Below are 22,431 nucleotides of genomic sequence, written 5' to 3'. Positions count from 1 at the left end.
CCCTCTGTGTATGACATCTGCTGCTGATTCCCCAGGAGAACACACGCACACACACACTGATATTAGCTGCTAATGTCATCAGGGAGAATGAAATGACATTTCCACTTCAAATCAAATCCTACAGCTGATGGAAAATGCAGGTGGGTTTCCCCTCCTTTCTTCTCTCCTTTGGTCTGCATCTTTCTCACTTTCACTACCTATGCCTCTTTATCTCTCTGTTTTTCTTGAATTCTCCTTTTTTTTACCTCACTGTTCCTCTCAGCAGGGGTTTCAGACTGTTGTGAGAGGTTTTCTAATGTTGGAAAAGCTCAGAGTGTTTGTAGTGTTTAATCAGCTTTCCATTTGTTAATCTTCACAAGTCTGAAAGCACATGGCTGGACCATGGATATAATTATATAATCATTATGAAATACCAACATGTTTGCTTCCATCCATCTTTCTCGGATTTCTACTTGATTTTATGAGTTTTCAGGATTTCAACTTTGTTTATTTCATTAGTTTAAACACAAGTAAACTGAGATTGACTGGATTAAGTGCAATGAACCTCATTAAATCAGAACTGTGTTAGTTTTAAAGGTCACCTATTATGCCCCTTTTTACAAGATGTAAAATTAGTCTCTGATGTCCCCAGAGTGTGTATGTGAAGTTTTAGCTGAAAATACCCCACAGATATTTTTTTTACAGCATGTTAAAATTGGCACTTTTAGGGAGTGAGCAAAAACTATCCGTTTTTGTGTGTCCCTTTTATTGCAAATGAGCTGGTGCCTCTGGCATACTTTCAAGAAGAGGGCGGAGCTTCAAGAGCTTGTGCTGCAGTGCAGGACAATCTCATCTCACTGAATGAAAATGTCCGAACAGAAACTGTATTAGCAGTGTTCAGGTCGAACCGGAGTCGGACAATAATCCCTGCAGAGCCAGAGAATATATTGTAATATATTGTGTATGGAGAGTTTAATCACGGTTATAACTTATTTGTCATCTTGCTTTTATCCACTATTAGTACAAGCCTGTTTTAACGGACCCCATCCAGATGATGGCCAAAAAAGTACTGATGTGTTTTATGAAGTTTATTGTACTTCATACAATAGATGAAGCATTTGTTTTAATCCAGAAAATCACCATAAGAGCTGAGAAAAACAGTACAAGAAGTGCGCATCAAAGTCTTATCCATAAACTCTCTCTCTCTCCCTTGCATTATCATCAACATACATAGCGAATTTCACAAAAACACTTGTTACGTTACAACTAACAGTAAACAAATATATACAGACCTTTTCAGTGGGGGCTTAATAAACTGGCAAACTTTATATCCGTAAAACAACTCTGATGAACTGTAATAAAGTGCGCGCTCTCCCTTTTATTACTGCCGTGACTAGTATCGCTCCAGAGACTATAAGCTGGATCACAAACAGTTCGTACAGATCCATCCTCGAGTAAAAACTTTTTAGCAAAGCCTGCTTTGTATAGACCATCGTTCACAAAGCAGTTTGGTGTAAAATGATTTACGCAAACATAAACACATTTAGGCAACTAGATTGGGGGCGCATTACCTTCAAAAACAAAAGTAATCCAATGCATCTTCACCGGCTCTGATGTCAGGAGTACATGACGACTGCTGTGTTCATTTTTACATCCAACAACAAAACACCTCAATAGCTTAGAAGACATTCTTGTCTACAGCTGCTCCTGCATTGAAACAATGGCGGACTGTGTACAGCTCACTCAGGGCAGGTCTATGCTAATACGGCAGTGTCAGTCAACAGTCGTGGGCAGGGCTTGTGCAAAAGTACGTCACATTGCCCAAAATCTGAAAACGGCTTGTTCTGAAACACTGCTTATGATGTATGGAGATTTAAAAAAAAGCACTAGGTGGATTTTTATCATTATAGGGTTGTTGTGTACACACACTGCCAACACACATTTATGTTCAAACACCATGTAAAAGTGAATTTTGCATAATAGGTGGCCTTTTAAGGCTATTTATATACTACTGATTGTTGACATTTTGCATATTTGAAAATAAATATTGATGACTCATGCTCCACTATAGAGATTTTTGTTTCATGCTCTCTAGAATGAGAAGGTTGGGGAAGGGTAAAGTGCCCTCAGGGTTCTCAAGTTTTATCAAAAGCTTGGAGTGAGATCACATGCGGTTAGGGGAGGGGCCCTAATGGAGCCCCGCCCCTGCCCATCCCCGCCCCCCAATTTTACCCATTGTTCATAATTAACCAGCACAAATTGAAACTATAACAATTGGTAAATCTGATAAATGACAGAGCAATTCATCACATCAAATATACTCTTAAATGTTGTATTTCAAAATTACAAAAATTACAAACATATAACATATTGCTCCAAACAGTTTGGAAAAACAAATCTTTTTGCATTTTGAATGTGTCTAGTCGAAATGGTATAATGATTTATTGTGTGGTGGGACATTGTGAACAAATGACATAGAGTATTAAGGTGTGTGTGTGTGTGTGTGTGTGTGTGTGTGTGTGTGTGTGTGTACAAGAGTACACACTCCAACTTATGAAATGTGTTTTGTGTTGTAAGTGTTTGTTGCACATTTTGATGCCTTGATAACATTTATATATTTAATGTTCTAGCCTAAAAATGTTAGACGAGCTTACTTTCTTCCAACTTACCTTCTCCATCAGACGTGTGTTCGCGCGATGTTGTTGGTTACTTAGTAACGAACGTACGGTGGCCGAGAATTTTCCGTCAACTTCCGTGTGTTCGCGCATCTATGTTGCATAGTAACGAACGCAATCTGGCCGAGATACGTGCTGGCGGCAGCAAACTTCACTTTGTGTGCCTGCAGTGCGCCTCGTATATACAACGTTATAAGCTTGCAGGACAACTTGGTTGGCATTGCCTTTTCAGCGTGAGAAATACACGGTGTGGCGTGAGAGCGTGTGAACTGGTTGAATTGCGTGTGTCTCACGGCCAATGCGTGAGACTTGAGAACCCTGTGCCCTTTAGTAAAGTGCCCTTTCGGTTGTATCGCGGTGCCCCCCAGAACACGATTTCAACTGAGGGGGATCTAAATGTTTGTACATTTATCATTATATCTGATGCTCAAAATAAGAAACAGGTGCAACAATCAGTAGAAACAAGAAAAAATGAATATAACATAATTAAAGAGGAAGGTGACACCTTAAATAAACCTGAATAAACTATTCTGTTTTGGTGTCTTGAGATTTTAATCTCAATGAGTTTCACCTGGTTAAATAAAGGATAAATAAAAAATAAATAAAATAAAATAAAAATCAAAAGCAATGCCTAACCACTTGAAAGAAGGTTGTTGAACCTCATGAGCCTGATAAAAGGATTTAACCTGTTAAGCTGCAACCCCACTTTTGAAAAATCCCCAGAAATGACATACCCAAACTGAAACAGATACAGTTCATGAACCCTTTGTACTAAAAGCACAAGTATGATCTCATTTGAAAGCTGACACCTGGCAGTTTATTGTAAATGTAGAATTAATTATTGTCATAATGAAAAAAATTGTTATAAATAGCTTCAAAGTTTTGTAAAGTTATTAGAAATTAATTTTTATGAAACATCCTCATGAAAATAAAATTGAAGTTGGCACTGTAGCAATCTAGAAATGCACTACAGCTAAAGCCACATGTCTAAACATTTTATGTTTAAAATCTGAAGATAATAAGTCCAAAACTCTGTATTTAGTTAAATGTTTTTCAAGACCATGTCAAATTACTTTATTTTGATTTGACTCTAAAATGCAACTGATGTTTATTGTCATCTTCTAAGCATCTATCCAGTATATTGTCTCTATTGTTTTGTGGTGCAAACGAGCCCCATTCAGTCTCAGTCTCCCCCTGGACACATTCACACCTCTCCAGCCTGGTTATGGCTCTAAATATGCATTTCTTTTGTCTGCATTATAGTTACTAACGACTGGCTATTCACAGGCTATTCATAGGGTTTCAGTCCCTAATTTCTTTTCTCAAAGTTCACCTCACATTTTAAACTGTATCAAATGCATTTCTTGAATAAGGAAACATTTCAGTAAGCATTCAAAAAATCATAAAAGTATAACTTCTAGGTGGCAGGTGCACCTAGGGCTAGCTAGCATGCAGCTTAGCACACCATCAATACACGACAATTTATGAGATTAAAACCATGTTTGTGCTCCAAACTTACTTTATAACGCAAGTCAAGTATTTTAAATAATCTTCTGTGATCTAATTTGGCTTCAGATAAAAAAATCAGACAGAAAATATACTATTGGTATAGTATTCTGCACAATGATAGTCTATATAGATTAGCATTACATTATAAATATAATCTATTATTATGGAAATACCTGGCATGGCTTGAAAAACACAGGTAACTCAAATATCATTGCAAAAATGTTTATTGTCTTGAAAACGTCTGTATCTGCATGTTACAGCGCGATCTCTTGTTAGCTTTGTGTGTATCAGTGACGTCCTGGAATGTCACATGATCATGGCTCTTCTTCATGTTCTATATATGGACTAATACTGTGCACAGGGCGGCGAGGGCGCCCTCAGGCTATTGGTATGAATTGAAAACACAGAGTATCCAAGCACTCATAATGATTACATCGACGCATTTGGGTATAAATTCAATAAATATTATTCCTGTCTATAGAAATCTGATGTAAACCTATGAGAATATATTAATGTTTCTCCAAATCTGCACATTTTTGAGCTAAAGCCCTGAGGGACGTTGTTTTGTGAATCGCTGTCATGACGACAGCACGGGAGTTTTTTATGAATGAAAGCGGCTGACGCGCATAATTCATATCAAAGGTATCGACTCATTTTTTCATTTCATAACTCCTGACACAAATTTTTAAATAACTGTCACTATAAGTTTCTCAGAATACAATAGTGGTCAAATACTGAAACTTGAGTCTTATATCTTTTTAATGATGTATAGTTTGTCAAGGTATAACATTAAATCTGATAGTAACTTTGAACTATATATAAAAAAAAAATAACTTCAGTGCGCCCGCGCACTGGCAACGGTTAACAGGTTAAAGACATTTCTAACATTTCTTAATCTCTATTTCACTGTATCTAAAATAATGTACAATGGAGAAGGTTTCAGACCACTGGCAATCTGTCCAGACTGAACCATTCCACCAAACTCACCCCAAAAGCAGAGCACAAGGTGCTTTAAGGAGTGCATCCACTCATTCAGGTTTGTGCTGAGGAGCCGAGAACATGTCCCAGCCATTCAGCATGTAGTTCAGAGTTGTGGCAAGAGGGACACAGCGCCTCGTTCCCCCCATAAGTGAACAGAGGTTATAATAGTAACAAAGAGTAATAGTAACTAGGGGTCAATGGGGAAAACACTAATGACCAGGTTGCTGGAGGTCCCAAGGCAGTGCTTGGAAGTTCACCACTTGATCCCTAAATAGCCTGGCCAGGGTCTTAGGATCACGTGAGAGTATGCCAGACTGAACTAGGCACATTTCGCTGACAGAGAACGCCTACAAGTGAAAAAGTAGAAATACTTGATGGAAGTAAGCGCAATCAGGAGGGCTGTCTTCAAAAATAGGGCGATCAACTCAACTGACTCCAAGGGCTCAAAAGGAGCACTCTGCAGGCCCAGACTACAGAGAGGTCCCAAGATGGAATAAGGCTTTAAAGAGGATTTAACCTCCTGGTGCTTCTGAGGAACCTGATGATTAGGTCATGCTCATAGAGTTAAGTCGGACACCAAACGCACTTCCTGCATCAATCATGGCTCAAGACTATCCTTGTGCAGATCTCTTAGTGCCTTGGCCTGATGGTCTGTCTAGAGGCACTGTAAGCCCTTGCTGCCAGGGACAAAGTAAACTTACAGACCCTGGACGGGAGTCTGGGACGATTCTGCCAGGTGGCAGCATAAATGCACAAATGCACCGCAATTGACCGCTCCACCTGTGGAACCTCTGTGTAGCCCCTGGCCACCCCACCATCGGGGGTAGTGAGGGTGAAAGAGCTTGTGAAGAGGGCCCTGGCGGTAAAAGGTGCCTTCCACAACTTTGTGAGCTCTTCATGTACCTCCGGGACGAAAGGCACTAGGGTGGGCCACACCTGTGAGTCATGCTATAATGCCAGATACCAAATACAACTTGGTTGTAGCGCCACTGCAAAATCTTCACATGATCAGTAATATCACGACATTCACTTCATTCACTTACACACCTAAAAACACTGAGATATGGCGATCGGCGGCGCTGCTAATGCAGTGGCTCTGAATCCACTTGTTGACAAGAAGGGAGGAAAGAGCCACATATGGAAATATTTTCGATTAGGCTAATGTCACGTTGCCATAAGAGGCCGTTCACATAGCGCGTTTTTTGCGCGTGCAAATTTAAAATGTAGATGCGGCGCACTCGTTTTTCCAGGCGCGCCTCTCTGTTCATGGTTGCATAGCAACCACAGACGCCGAGAGAGAGAGAGAGAGAGAGAGAGAGAGAGAGAGAGAGAGAGAGAGAGAGAGAGAGAGAGAGAGGCGTGTAAAGTGTTTACTTATATGTGTGTGCGCGTGTGTGTGTGTGTGAGGCGCGGGCGCGATCGAACAGTGGAAACATAAAAACATACTCCGTCATTTTGTTTATACAGGACATCATTCAAACTGCAAAGTGTTAAAGTTACTGTTAATTAAAATTTTAAAGAAAACAAATATATTAACCTGAAATGTAGCAAATTAATTTTCAATTCATTCAGGTACAATTACCAAACATATCTCAAGGTCTTTTATTAATTTAATTAATAAACTAATTATATAAAACTATTGTCAGTGCACTACAAATAAACTGGTTCTATGCCTTTACTTTATTAATAAAACTTATTTAAAAAATACAAGGCTTAAGTAATTTATTTTCCTTTGGTGGTTCAGCCTGAGACATGCACAAGCCTTCTGTATTTTTGTTTTGCTTTTCCCTCCATTGTACCGAACTCGTACCGAACCGTGATGTCTGAACCGAGGTATGAACCGAACCGTGACTTCTGTGTACCGTTCCACCCCTAACTTTTACCGAATATTAACATTTTTCAGTGAAAAAAAAAAAAAAAAATCACTGAAAAAAGAAAAATTTTCAGTGAAAATATTCACCTTTAAGTTATTTCTAGGTGAAGACAGACCTGAGGAATAGGCTACAAGGACAGCATGGCCACGTGCATGCGTGTCACCATTAATGGCCCCCCCACAATAGCATTCAATTACCAAAGAGCCTTAGAGATCTTCTATGAAAAGCCCAGAAAAATTAAGTGCTCACAGATTGGGTGTGGCCTTTGCCATTAAGATAAAATTTTCAATATATTGTAAATAATCTTTCTCTGGGTTGTTCTGTTTCATTTTTCCCCTATCAATTTCTACCTTATAGCTGAAAATTAACACAAAAGAAAAACATGAATAATCCTGTTAACCCTCAGAGGTCGGAGATCACGCCGGCGTGATCTGCTCGCTTTTTTCCTTATGAGTTGAATTGAGACCCGAAATACTCTTTTGACTTTGATTTTACAAAACAAGTTTCATACATCAATCGATTCTGTTAAATGTGTATTATTTTTGTGTATACTCACAATAAAAACAAAGTGCTGTGCTTTTTGCCAAATAAAGAAAAATAAACACGAAGCGAGTTCTGCCTTCTCTCTGCCAGTGTAGTCCATTCTGAAACGCGTCCGAAAATGAACAATAACTAAATGAAAATGAACAAATACTCAGTCAAACAGGCATACAGTCACACAGGCATGAAGCTTGAATTCTCTTCTTTTTAATGAAGTAATTTATATAAAAAACAAATATTCTCATCTTGTGAAATCTGTATTAAAAGAGAGCGATTCCAGTCGAGCTAATTACATCTGATTCAGATGTAATGTGACTCCGCCCACTGAGAGCGCGCGCTATTCAAACGCAAATGTCTGAGGCAATCCGCGCAATCCTGTGAACGCCCCCATATCAGCGCGAGAAAACACAAGTTTACTTGTTTACACCGTCTTGCAGCTGTGAGGAATAATAATGGAAAATGTCCCCCAGAAGTGCGGGTATATCGAGGAGCGAGCTGAGGAATACTAGTAAGTTTTTTTCCTTCTCACGTGAATTTCTTCACGTGGGTTTCTGTTTATGAATGAATGAACGGCAGAGATGCGCGCTGTTTACCACAGCTGGCAAAGACAGTTTAAATTTAAATCGCGTGTGTGAATGAATGATGATGTTTCAGCAAGCTGTATTGCTATACTGAGATGAGTAAAAATCTACTGAAATATGTTGAAATAAAATGTAGGCTATTTGTATAAGCAACGTATTAAACTGCAAATTAACAATATGCCCTAATATTTCATGAAAACAACGTTACAGTCAGGCGAAATATGAAAGTAATGAATACATAGATAAAATGTAGGCCTATAATCATTTTTTTTTTACAAAGAAAGAGTACACTTGAAATATTGTTGAAATTGTAATATTGTTGTAATTGTAACCTTTTTAATAAAATGGCAAAACATATTTACAAGATAGACGTAAGCAAAATCTTAAATGGTCAATATAAGTCTTCTTCTAAATATATCTTTTGTTCTTGCATTGTGGTTCAGTCAGTGTCACACCTGAATGAATGGCTAATTATGCAGAGTCATTATGCAGAGTGGGTGGGACATTGTTGTAAACCACTCCTTGTTCACGCCTCCTCGCATATGGCCTTTCCAAGCAAAACCTGTTTTACATCAATTAAATCAATGTATGGTTTTATGTGAACGATAAAGCAAGACTATTTTCACATAATTTTGAAGAAAAAACACTAGGCGAGGACATCCATTATTCAAAAGTCTTATTGACACATATTTACTATGTGTTTTGTGGCCTTATTTCAGAAATTTTAGTTTTTAGTTTTTTCAATAACCATGCATAAACATTATTCTCTCAAAAATGAAAACGTACATACACGTGGCTCACATATTATGGTAGCCCTGTTTGTGCTTTATAGAGTGAATTTACACCTTTGCCATTAATATGTTTATAAGCAACTGAAAAAAGCACAAATGTCAGGGCATGTCAGAACATCTCAAGGGCCCCAAAAACAGCTCAGACCCCAGAGGGTTAACATGAATTATAAAATGACGGTTTCTGTTTGTGACCAGTTCAAGGTACGTGCTGCAATAATCATGCCTTGAATCTGTTGATGGTATATTTGTATGTCTCAAAATGTCCATTTCTATCCACAAAACTTGCCAGAAGTCATGGTTTAAGGGGTTATTTTAAAAAAAATCTTCCGGAGGTGCATGCCCACGTGACAAAACGTAACAGCACCGCTGCTGGAAAAATTTCTAGGGGAAACACTGGTGTGTGAGATAGCCTGGTACATAGCAGAAGGACCGGAATTGGGAGTATCTGATGTGACTCCTTCTCTAACCAGAAAAGAGAGTTGCGACTGCAACATTGCCATGGTCATGTTCTTGCAATGACTTATCTGTGCTTTAGAGAGGGGAGAGAGACCACTCTAATGCATCGCAAACACTAGCCTCGTACCAGGTTCCCTTGTAGTGGTGAATGGATTCAATGTTTGCATCAACACTTGGCTCTGAAGAACCAATCTAAATTAGTGGATGCACGTCATCTCCTTTTATCTCTTATTGGCACTGTAAATAAATTCCACCTTGCACGAAGTGCTTCTGCAAGTGCGCCATCCTTTCTACATTCATACACGGACTCACATTTCTCCCCGAAGGCGAGCTGGTGGGCTCGTCTTCATCACATTTGGTGGCAGAGGTGGGATGATGACTCGCAAGACAGCGCCGAGAGGTAGAAAACCCAGGGCGGGTTTACGATCCACAGGGAAGGCAGCGTCAGAGGAGGAGGAGACCTGGAATTCTGGTGAGAATACGAAGGATGAGGAGGGAGCCACGAGTCTTCCCAGAATCTCACCAAGCCCAGTCCACAACCAACCAAGTCAATCACTCCTGATGCTACAGCTGGCAAGGGTATGGTTTCCCTGATGCGCAGGTCTTCGTGAGTCCATTGTGCAGTTGATTCGTCCAGCTGAGACCTCACTTGACGCGGAGAGCGAACGAATGGAGCTACCAACGCCAGCACCGAAGGTATCCACAAGACACAGACCAACCTATTTCCAAGACTCCCTGAATGCCGCAGCACAGGGAGAGCCAAAGCAGTGGGCTGAACCGAAGATGCCGAGCTTCCAGGAGGGGGAACAAATCGAGGATTATCTTCGGCGGTTCGAGCGTCTGGCCAGAACCTGGAGGTGGCCCGAGGAGGAGTGGAGCTACCGTCTTGTCCCGTTGCTGATAGGGCGAACATTGGAAGCAGTTTTCGAAATTTGCCCCTGAAAGCCTCAAAAGCAAAATTTGAAGGGGGTCTCAAATTTTACTGAAAAAATTTAGCCTAACTGAAAAAACACCTACTGAAATGTGTTAAAAAAAAAAAAAAACTTGACCAAAACCACTTTTTTGTCGAATAAAGGAGGAGACAACACATTACAGACTGTTTTTACGAGCGTTCATGCTTAAGGTTGCCAGATTTCAATAATTTAAACCCCAGTCAGTGGTTTTCTGTTAAAAGAACACGTTTTCTACTCGGTATTTTCAGTAGTATCTGGCAACCATGCGCGCGCTTTCTACGCTGCTGAGGAAGCGCGGATGATCTGAAAACAAGTGTGCTGGAGTTCCACGATCTTCATTTGAGATTTTCTACTTAAATTAAAGTGTCATTCAGTCGGTTTTCGTTCTGTCACGAGCCGCTTGGGCTGTTTGTGTGACTAAATCTGCGAACAAAATGCAGGCTGATATTGTCACATCACGTTTGGTCATTCATACTGCAGGCTCTCATTTACAAGTTCACTGATTGCGTGCCATGCTCGATAGGCTATACCTTATTTTTATTATTTTTTTTCGATAGGCTATACCTGGCAAGTTGATTGCTCTTGTAAGTGCGGCAGATGTGCAAATTATTGTCATGTCTTCATTGTAATGCACAACTTTGCCTCTCCTTGTTAAAAAACAATGTGCATCCAAACAACTTTAGCCAATGTAACCTCCTATGTCAGTGTTGCTTATATAGCACATGATATTGCATTTGCGTTTGTTTGAAATGTAACATCTATGCAAAATAATCCTTGAATAATTTCTTAAGGCCATTCCTGTTTCGAATATGTGATTTGTGTATTGTCAACAATAAGCATAAACATTATGCATTTCCATTTTGTAGTGTGGATCATTTATTGCGACAAAAATCTGTTTTCTGATAAAAAAAATAAAAAAACTTCATGCTACTGCCCACTGACATGCTTTTGAAGCTAATGTTGTCCATTTTTTTGGCCTTCAAAACACCTTAAAATGCATATGTCGAGATCAGGAAAATCTAAATTTTCTCAGGGGGTCATGCCCCCGAACCCCCCTAGCAAGATAATTTTTGGAACATCTGTATTTATACAACTCTAGCTGCATCGGCCCTGCACCCAGTAAAGACAGTGATGCAGTGATCCCTTTAACCCTCTGGAGTCTGAGCGGTTTTCTGGGCCCTGGAGGTGTTCTGACATGCTCTGACATTTGTGCTTTTTTCAGTTATTTATAAACATGTTAATGGCAAAGGTGTAAATTCACTCTATATAGCACAAACAGGGCTACCAAAATATGTGATCACCATGCATGTATATTTTTGAATTTTTAAGAGAATAATGTTTATGCGTGGTTATTGAAAAAAATAAAAATGAAAGTTGCTGAAATAAGACCACAAAACTCATAATAAATATGTGTCAATAAGACTTTTGACTAATGGATGTTGTCGCTTCGAGTTCTGGCTTCAAAATTATGTGAAAATAGTCTTGCTTTATTGTTCACATAAAACAATACATTGATTTAAATTGATGTAAAACAGGTTTTGCCTGGAAAGCCAATATGCGAGGGGGGAGTGAACGAGGAGTGGTTTACACCTGAGAATACAATGTCCCAACCACTCTGCATAATTAGCCATTCATTCAGGTGTGACACTGACTAAGCCACAATGCAAGGACAAAAGATATATTTAGAAGAAGACTTATATTGACCATTTAAGATTTTGCTTACATCTATCTTGTAAATATGTTTTGCTATTTTATTAAAAAGGTTACAATTACAACAATAATTACAATTTCAACAATATTTCAAGTGTACTCTTTCTTTGTAAAAAAAAAAAAAGATTATAGGCCTACATTTTATCTATGTATTCATTAGTTTGAATATAGCCAACATTGGAACAGCTAACATCTAGGTTGATGACTTTATTTTTGACAAAAATAGTATTTTATATATATAGAAATTGCTAAACAAAAGCTTATTTGATGTGGCAGTATATTCTACAGTAAAAACTGTACCCAAATCTAGTCAATAAAATGTTGTCTTTCATATTTCGCCTGACTGTAACGTTGTTTTTATGAAATATTAGGGCATATAAATGTTAATTTGCAGTTTAATACGTTGCTTATACAAATAGCCTACATTTTATTTCAACATATTTCAGTCGATTTTTACTCATCTCAGTATAGCAATACAGTTTGCTAAAACATCATCATTCATTCACACACGCGATTTAAATTTAAACTGTCTTTTTGCGAGCTGTGGTAAACAGCGCGCATCTCTGCCGTTCATTCATTCATAAACAGAAACCCGATTCACGTGAGAAGAAAAAACTTACTACAGTATTCCTCAGCTCGGTCCTCGATATACCCGCACTTCTGAGGTACATTTTCCATTATTATTATTCCTCACAGCGCTGCGAGACGGTGTAAACAAGTAATGATCTGAATAAACTTGTGTTTTCTCGAGCTGATATGGGGGCGTTCACAGGTTTGCGTGGATTACCTCAGTCATTTGCGTTTGAATAGCGCGCGCTCTCCGTGGGCGTGTCACATTACATTTGAATGAGCTGTAATGACCTCGACTGGAATCGCTCTCTTTTAATACAGATTTCACAAGATGAGAATATTTGTTTTTTATATAAATTACTTCATTTAAAAGAAGAGAATTCAAGCTTCATGCCTGTGTGTCTGTATGACTGAGTATTCGCTGAGTTATTGTTCATTTTCGGACGCGTTTCAGAATGGACTTCACTGGCAGAGAGAAGGCAGAACTCGTTTATTTTTCTTTATTTGGCAAAAAGAACAACACTTTGTTTTTATTGTGAGTATAAACAAAAATAATACACATTTAACAGAATCGATTGATGTATGAAACTCCTATGGAAAATCAAAGTCAACAGAGTATTTATGAGTTTCTTTTACACTGATAAAAAAAAGCGAGCTGGTATCGCCGGCGATACCGCCGACCTCAGGGGGTTAATAGTTGTCCAATTTTCATGTGTGGATAGACTAAGGGAAAAATCACTCAAAATTCATAATTATTTAGTTGTCTCTTCCTGTAGTCTGTGGGCCAGTATTAATTACAAAAACTGCTCCTCTTCTGTGGCTAATATTAATTTCATAATGATCCTTTCTCCCTGGTCAAGCAGCAAAAGTTAAGTGATAATGTGCAAATACTACTGGCCCATTTTGGGGTGAACTAATATGCAAGACTAGTCTTACATGTCACTGTTTATAACACAGAGTGTTCATCCTTTGCTGGGACGCTTAAAAAAATATTGGGGGCATAAATTAAGAGTATACCCACTTCTCCAGGCACCATGGGATTATCAAAAATTGTTAAGTGTGTGCGTGTGTGTTGTCATGTAGGCTATAGACTGATTGTCTTGGCTTGCATCCATGAAATATTGTAATCTTATAGGCCTACTGCATTTTGAGAAAATTTAGATCGGTATTGCACAACAATCGGGAGACGGGACCCCCCCGAATATTGACGGGTATTTCGCACACTGATTGGAAGCATACCTGGCAATGGACGAGGAGCAAGCTGAGGTCTACACTGAACTGAGGGAAGCACTGCTGGAGAAGTTCAATATATCTCCAGAGACCTACCGCCACCGCTTCCGATCGTCTACAGTCCCAGCTGCAGAGTCGCCAACAGAGACTTACCACCGGCTAAAGAATCTGTACAAGCGGTGGGTGTGACCGGAGGAGCACTCCAAAGAGGAGATCTGAGAAGCCATCATCCTGGAGCAGCTTCTTCGGGTGCTACCCTACGACACACGCACCTGGGTGAGAGAGCACGAGACGAGGCAGGACTGGCGGCAGCAAAGTTCGCTCAGCAGTACCTGAATGCTCATCGCGGCGGTCTTCGTACTCAACCACTCAAATGTATTGTACATGGTGTTTCACATAACACTGGGTCTGAAAGGGGTCATGTTGAACTAGCTGACCTGGCACAAGGTCCAAAGTCAACGGCCAAAGACTTGCTGTGCTTTTACTGCCAGCAGCCGGGCCACAAGGCAGCTGTGTGTCCCGCTTACGGGGTTTTGTTATGTGCCTAGAGAAGGGGACTGTGATTTTGACTCTGTGGGGGAGGGTCAGAATGTATATGATGTGATTGCTAATGGACATGCCCTAAAAGCACTCTTGGACACTGGAAGTTCTCTGTCAATGTTGAAATCATGCTTTGTAAATAATGTCAATTATGTGAACACTGCCTCTGTTCAATGCGTGCATGGGGATGTAACGCAGTATCCCCAAGCTGAGATAATGGTAGAGGTACAGGAACAAATGTACTTGCTTAATGTTGCCATAGTGGACAATTTACCAGCTGATATGATTCTAGGAAGAGACTTGCCAGTGTTATATGAACTTTTGCAACCCACCATCAAGGACTCTGAACATTCTTTTGCCACTGCCACTGTTAATTTGTCATGTCCTGCTCTTACTCGAGCTCAAGCCAGGGCAGGTCTGCAGCCACTGCCAGACTTGGATAGTAGTCTGTTGCAGGGCGGGACTAAAGGCCCTAAAAAGTTACGGCGCCAAAGGCAGCTTGCAAAGTACCTGGGTACCCCAGCCTCTGAAGCCTTGGTGGAGGGCCTTGAAGTTAATGGCTGGAAGGTCTCACGGAACATAGCACAACTCCAAAGGGAAGATGAAACTTTAAAACCCTTATTTGTCAAAGCTGAGTGTGGAAAGAATTTGAATCTGTGCAAGGAAGAATATGTAGTGGTGAAGTGTATGTGCAAACGAATGATGTGACTAGTCTGATTGTACCATCTTGTTGTCGTCATCTTGTTCTGCACCTTGCACACACTGTTCCTTGGGCTGGCCACTTGGGCCAACAGAAAACATATGCACGTATTAGCTCACGCTTTTACTGGCCCACACTATACACTGATGTACAAACGCACTGCAACACATGTACTATCTGCCAAAAGACGAGTGCTGTGTCCCAGCGGGGCAGAGCACCCCTGCAACCCCTCCCTGTCGTCTCTGCACCTTTTAGGTGGATCGCCATGGAAATTGTGGGACCGTTGGAAAAGAGCAGTGTTGGACATCGCTACATCCTGATAGTCAACGACTATGCCACAAAGTATCCTGAGGCCTTCCCACTCCATTCTATCACCACAACAAAGATCATCCATGCCCTGGTTCAACTCTTCTCCAAAGTCGGCATACCTGAGGAGATCCTGACAGACCAGGGTACAAACTTTACATCACGACTGATGGGGTAGCTGAACAAGCAGTTAGCAGTTGTTGCAGACACAGGACGAGACAGGGACAAGTAGCTACCGTTTGTTCTCTTTGCCTACCGAGAGGTAGCCAAAGCATCAACGGGATTCTCATCGTTTGAGCTCCTCTACGGATGGCAGGTACAAGGACCCCTGGACCTGCTGTAGAAAGGCTGGGAGGAGGAACCTGCATCCAAGATGGAGGAGAAAGGCGGCATTGTGCAGTATGCTCTAGAGATGCAAGATTGCCTGGAGCAGTACAGAGAACAAGCCAAAGAGAACCTACAGGAAAAACAACGAGCACAGAAAAGATGGTATGACCAACACACCAGGCTACGACAATTCCAACCGGGGCAGAAGGTATTACTCCTGTTGCCAACTTCGACGAGCAAGCTACTGGCTAAATGGCAAGGATCATACAGTGTCGTCCACAAGATGAGGCCAGACACATATGAAGTTCATCATCCGGACAAGGGCAAGACCAGGCAGACCTACCACGTGAACCTGCTGAAAGAGTGGAAGGAGCCACCCGGTAAGGGACCCGAAACATCTCTTCTGGTCAGGAAGGTGGAGGTGGAAGAGGAATCAGAGGATGCAAAAAGGCAGCTGTCTGTGGTGAATCTATCGCACCTAGAAGACTCCAAAAGTAAAGAGCTGCAGCACCTTCTGAACCAGTTTCCCGCTTTGTTCCGTCAGAGGCCTGGATGGACTGAGCTAACCCAACATACCATCCACCTTTCCGATCCAACAACATCACGCCAACGTCCTTACCAGGTGCCTGAGAGGCTGGTGGAACCCTTAAAGGAAGAGATCAAGGTGATGAAGGAGCTAGGAGTGATAGAACCTTCAACGAGCGAGTGGAGCAGCCCGATGGTGATCATACCCAAGAAGGACGGATCCCTGCGTGTCTGCATCACTTCTGCAAGCTCAACACCCAATCTAAATTCGATGCATACCCCATGCCAAGAATAGATGATTTGCTGGAGAAAATTGGAAAAGCCCAGTACATCACCACGTTAGACCTGTGTAAGGGATACTGGCAGGCACCCCTCAACCCTCAGTCCAGACCATACTCCGCATTCCGAACACCACTAGGACTATATCAATTCACAGTCCTTCCTTTTGGCCTGCACAGGGCACCAACCACATTCCAGAGGCTGATGGACCGAGTCCTCCAAGACTGTGAAGACTGGTCTGCGGCGTACCTGGATGACGTGGTAATCCATAGCAACTCTTGGGCAGAGCATCTTCAACACCTCCAACAAACCCTAAAGAGGATAGAGGAAGCAGGATTGACATTAAACGTTTCAAAATGCGAGTGGGCAAAGCAAGAGGCAAACTACCTTGGGTATCACCTGGGCAACGGACAACTGAGACCACAGATTGACAAGATGGAGGCAATCCAAAGGAGCCCACAACCAAAGACCAAGAAAGAAGTGAGGTCATTCCTAGGACTGGTGGGCTGGTACAGGAGATTTGTACCCAAATTTGCCTCCATTGCAGTCCCCCTGACCAATCTGTTGTCAAAACCGGTGAAGAACCCTATTCCATGGACCGATGACTGCGAGATAGCTTTCACTACGCTAAAAGACAAGATGTGCTCCAGCCCAGTCCTGCAGAGTCCAGACTTTTCTCTGAGGTTCCTGGTGCAAGTAGACGCGTCCACAACGGGGATTGGTGCGGTCCTTGCCCAGGGAAGCGCTGGAGAAGAGAGACCAGTTGTTTACCTCAACCGTAAGCTACTGCCCAGGGAAACTAGATATTCGGCGGTCGAGAAGGAAGGTCTCGCCATCAAGTGGTCCCTGGACAGCTTGCACTACTACCTCCTTGGTCGAGAGTTCGATCTAGAAACCGACCATCGGGCCCTAACCTGGATTCAGTCCATGAAGGACCACAATGCCAGAGTCACACGGTGGTACCTCGCCCTGCAGCTGTGCTGCTTCAAGATACGGCACTGACCGGGCAGACTCGACGTGGTAGCCGACCACCTGTCCAGGTTTCTGGCCAGCAGGCGGCTAGGAGAGGGGGAAGGTGATGTGATAAAGTCACATTAGCTGCCACTGCTGGGGAAGCAGCACTGGCACACACACATACACGCATATATACGCACATACATACTGACCTCATTCATCAACGTCTCGTTCCTCCCTGCCATAGGCGCTATCATAGGAACGGGTGCACACGCGATGATGATAGCACATGGACATTTATCCATTTCTCCACTCTCCCTTCCATATTCATTCCCCGGTCATTTCATACACTTACACTGCACTGTCTTGTCGTCTCGTCTGTGTTGTTTGTCTGTGTGGTCGTAGTCAGTCTTCCGGCGGGAAAATTGCGCCGGCCGAACCGAACGATCGAGCGACGGCCGTTTATGACGTCATGGCCGGGTCGCGCCGGCACATCGAAACCGGAAGCTGACGAAACCATTGTCTAGTGTGAATAGGTGTTCATGTGTGTATTCAAATGAAAACATTATGTGTTAAGTGTATTATGTGTGAATGTATTATGTGTTTATTATTAATATATATGTATATATATATATATATATATATATATATATATATATTGGGAATTAATTATGTAAGGGATAATGTATAGTGAGCCGGTTGTTATAGTGAATAACAACCCCGACAGGCTGAACGGGATCCCGACGCGAAGCGGAGGGATCTTGAATCAGCCTGAAGGGGTTGTTATTCACTATAACAACCGGCTCACTATACATTATCCCGCTTATTACATGGCTACCTACAAAATAAATAAATAATTTGCCGCGAATTATTGATTTAAAAAGGGGTTATTGATTTAAAAACGATTGTATTGCTTCCGCTAAAGAAAATAGTCCGTTCCGCGTCCATAGCAACGCGCTGTTTTTCATGGCAACGGTCTGTTATACTTCGCAGCGGTCTGTTATAAAGAAATAACAGACCGCATTCTACATTGGAATTCAGCCAAGCCATGTAATAATATGGATTATTGTGGATAAGCAAATAGATGAAGTATTTGTATGTGTACTGTTATACGTTCCTGGAATTGGTGTGGCCCAAAAAGGGGCGGGGTTTGGCCTATTTAAGCCAAGGCCAAACCTGAAGTCAGGAAGCGAGAGTGCAACTGTGGTGCCTCAAGCAAACAAAACCTTTGTGTACTGGTGTACTGTAGAAAGTTTTTTTTTTTTGAAGAGTTTTCGTCTTTATTTTTTTGTTGGTGTACTTTTTAGGGTTTTTCTTTTCTTTTTGTGTGCACCTGTATATATACTTCACTGTGGAATGTCTTCTTATTGGCACTGTAAATAAATTCCACCTTGCACAAAGTGCTTCTGTGAGTGCGCCATCCTTTCTACATCTGTACACGGACTCACATTTCTCCCCGAAGGCGAGCTGGTGGGCTCGTCTTCATCACACATATGTCCGGGGAGTGGCGCATGCAAATTCCATGGGGCTCAATAAGTCAGTACATCGACACAATATCAAGGTGACTGACAGATGAATGTCGTGCAAAGGCTGCATTTGAAAAATCTTTTTTTTTAAGTTAAAACAGCAAAAAAATTATTTCCCGCACTTTAGAAATATTAATTTCCAGTGAATTTTCAATGACTCTCTATTATTATAATTAGGCTTTTAAAGAGATTGCACTAAAAAAGCACACTTTCTCATCATAAACAGTAACTGGATTTGACTCACCTGCCAGTACACCACATACATACACCAGGCCAATTCTCAAAGCTCCATGGACCATCTCTAACGGCACACCAACCAAAAGTTGCATGGCCATGTTTAGGCCCAGGTGTTCTATTCTGAAACATATAAATCAGCCATTAGCAATACCATAATTACAGATGTGTTTGAGGAAGGGATGAATGTCCTTTTTACAATTTGGTATATTTGGATTTAGTGCAGGGTATATAAACAGGTTTGGTTATGTAAAGCTGATTAATCTTATATTGTACTACTTGTCAACTACCTGTAAATGATAACATTTTAGGATCACACAACATAAACTGAGTGACATTAAAGAGAAAAACCTTAATAAATGAAAGGACAAAACTCAGCAATGCAATTTTCAAGAGTCAAGCATGCACCGTTGAGTTTCTGTTTACCATATTTGATGTACTGTACACCATTTATGTGTGCTGATCAGAAAGCCTGTTCATCATAAAAAGTTTGTATCTTTTCAGAAAACTTGGATTAAATCACTCTATTTATTTTAATTACTTTTATGATGTTTTTATGTACTTTTTGAAGCTTGAAAATTTTGGTTGCATGGATTTTTTTGGGGGTAAACTATTCTTTTACGATGCTTCAATTGATCATAGATCATAAAAGCGAAAGAAAAGAAATATGATTATTATGCCACCCACCTGCCCAACCTCCAGATGTCAGTGGTAAATCCAAGAACATCTGCTTATCTAAAGTCAGTGAGTGTATTCAAATTATTATTATTAGATATTAGATTAGCACAAGAGTTTTTTAAATATTTTTTTTTAATTCAACCAATTAATCTTAATATATATAATAATTGAAAATGCTGTTGCTGTGATCTCATGTTAAAGTAATTGGAGACATTGTCCTTTGTATTCCAAAACATTACAACCTTTCCAAACTATTTAACAGTGTTTGGTAGTAACAATGGAATTTTTACAGTTTAATATAATAATGCCATCTTAAAATTATCAATCAATAATATTCAAGTTTGCTCAATAATACAAGATCCACACAAAGTTTCCACACATACTTTCCATATTGTTTTCCATTTTTACAGTTTATCTCTAAAGATTAGTCACACACTTTACTTCGGTGTTTAGAGTACGATAAGTGCTTCATGAGCTTAAACAAGTTGTTCCCTTTCAGTCGCTCACGTTCGACGTAACGTCGACGTGACGACGTAATTGGGATCACTTCAGGGAGCCCTATCAACTTCGAGTGTCTACAGAACGAGCCAATGAAAGTTGGCGTGCGTGAATCGCGTCACGCGCCCCCGCCCCGCCGCGCGGGTATAAACAGGAAGCGTCGCACGCACACATTGTCTTTCACTTCGGAGCCGAGTTTCTGTGAGACTTTTTTGTCTATGAGAATCAGCCTTGAAGACTTCAAAGAGGATCATCTCTCTCTGTTCCTGTGTTGGTGTGACGGCGCGATCAGCGGTGGCCGCGAGCATTGCAGCTCTCAACTGCTGTTTTCACAGCACTGTGTTTGTGTCTGTGTGTGTGTGTGTCGGTTCGGTGGGCGTTTCCCCTGTGTGTGCATTCACACTGCGGCTACCCCTGGGTGCCTCAACACAAAAAGAGAGTTCTAAATCCTTTTTTATTTTTTACTAAAAGAGCAACACAAGCGTGACCCTGCGTCTTTTTCAAGATGTCATTCCGCTTGTGCGTTTCTGGATGCCGTCGTTCCCTGGCGCCAGCAGATGGCCACAGCAGTTGCCTCTCGTGTTTGGGCATTCAACACGCTGAGGCAGCTTTTGTGGATAGCTCATGTTCCCATTGCGGGAATATGACTATCGCAGCGCTGAGATCGAGACTTGCTTACCTCAAGGGAGGTGCAGTCCCCTCGCCTATGCCCCGATCTAGTGTCTATTCTGCCCCGCAGAATAGACCTACTTTGGCGCATGACCAGGGTGATCTGAGGATTACCGTGAGGGCTTCCCCGTCGAGTCATCCTCCGCGGGCCCCTCACGCCTCACAAGCGCTGTCGCCACTGGAGCCCCTTAATGGACGCCTTGGTCCTTCTCCGGAACGACCAACCGTTTCCTTTGGGGCTCCGGCTGATGACCAGATGTCGATCGCAGCATCGGAGGGGGAGCTGTCCTCTGGAAATGACGACTCGGCTGCGTTGCCCCCCTCGGGGTGTGTAGCGTTGTCCGAGCCGGATCCAGAATGGACTGCTATGCTTTCCCGGGCCGCCGAGAAGGTCGGGCTTGCGTGGAATCCTCCACCACGTCCCGAATCTTCTCGGTTGGACGATTGGTTTCTCGGGGCGGGCCGTGCTGGTTCTCAGTGCGCCGCCCCGGTACCTTTCTTTCCGGAAGTGCATGAGGAGCTTTCTGGGACGTGGAAGGCACCGTATAGTGCCCGAAGCCGTTCTAGTGGCTCCTCACCCCTCGCCACCCTCGACGGCGGGGCAGCTAAGGGGTATGTGGATATCCCCCCAGTGGAGCGGGCCGTCGCGATGCAGCTGTGTCCGGCGTCCGCTTCCTCTTGGCGGGGTAATCCACGCCTCCCGTCCAAGGCCTGTAAGTTTTCGTCCGGTCTAACGGCGAAGGCTTACAAGGCCTGTGGACAGGCTGCTTCCGCCCTCCATGCCATGGCGCTCTTGCAGGTCCACCAGGCCCAGGCGCTCATGGACATGAACGAGGGTGGTTCTGACCCAGAGCTCCTCCGGGAGCTCCGTGTGGCAACCGACCTCGCCCTCCGGGCGACGAAGGAAACGCGGTCGAGAGCTTTGCCCAACAGTTCTCGGCCGCACAGAAGCAGACGGAGGCCATCCGGCACATCCTGCCCCGGCGGACCCCTGCTGCTCCCACCCGTCCGCCGGCCGCAGACCCTCCGTCTGCTCGTCGCCGTGGTCGGCCTTCTGCGGCGTCCTCCGCTCCCGCTAAGCCCCAGCAGCAGCAGCCATCATCCAGGCCTCAGCGTGGAGCAAGCCGCAGGAAGCCGACCCCGCCCGTCCAGGCCGCTGCCAAACCAGGAGGCAAGCGACGGTGCAAACGACCCTGAGACGGGCGGCCCAGAGGTGGATCAAGTTGCTCCTCAGGAGATGGCGAAGGCGCCACTCCTTCCCCCGGTGGAGGGCCGGGCGGAGAATCTTTTGTTTCCTTTTCTTTTTGTTCCGCCACTGACCCACGGGTCAGTGGTACCCACATTTT

General features: G+C 42.5%; 1 protein-coding gene across 5 annotated transcripts in view; it reads right to left on the bottom strand.

Annotated features, from left to right (window-relative positions):
- The window catches only part of rhbdl3 (rhomboid, veinlet-like 3), a 129,832-nt gene that overhangs the window by 16,722 nt on the left and 90,679 nt on the right, over positions 1-22,431 (bottom strand). For 4 of the 5 annotated variants that reach the window (XM_081380025.1, XM_081380026.1, XM_081380027.1 and 1 more), the window contains one exon: positions 19,251-19,363. In XM_081380025.1, the coding sequence (XP_081236151.1) occupies positions 19,251-19,363 (113 nt within the window). The remainder of the gene's footprint in view (positions 1-19,250; positions 19,364-22,431) is intronic. The other variant, XM_081380028.1, reaches the window with a different exon arrangement.

This window comes from Scardinius erythrophthalmus, assembly GCF_964197995.2.
Source record: "Scardinius erythrophthalmus genome assembly, chromosome: 12".
Classification (NCBI taxonomy): Eukaryota; Metazoa; Chordata; class Actinopteri; order Cypriniformes; family Leuciscidae; genus Scardinius; species Scardinius erythrophthalmus.
The sequence above is the reverse complement of the archived record's forward strand: the minus strand, read 5'-3'. Positions and strand labels throughout refer to the sequence as shown.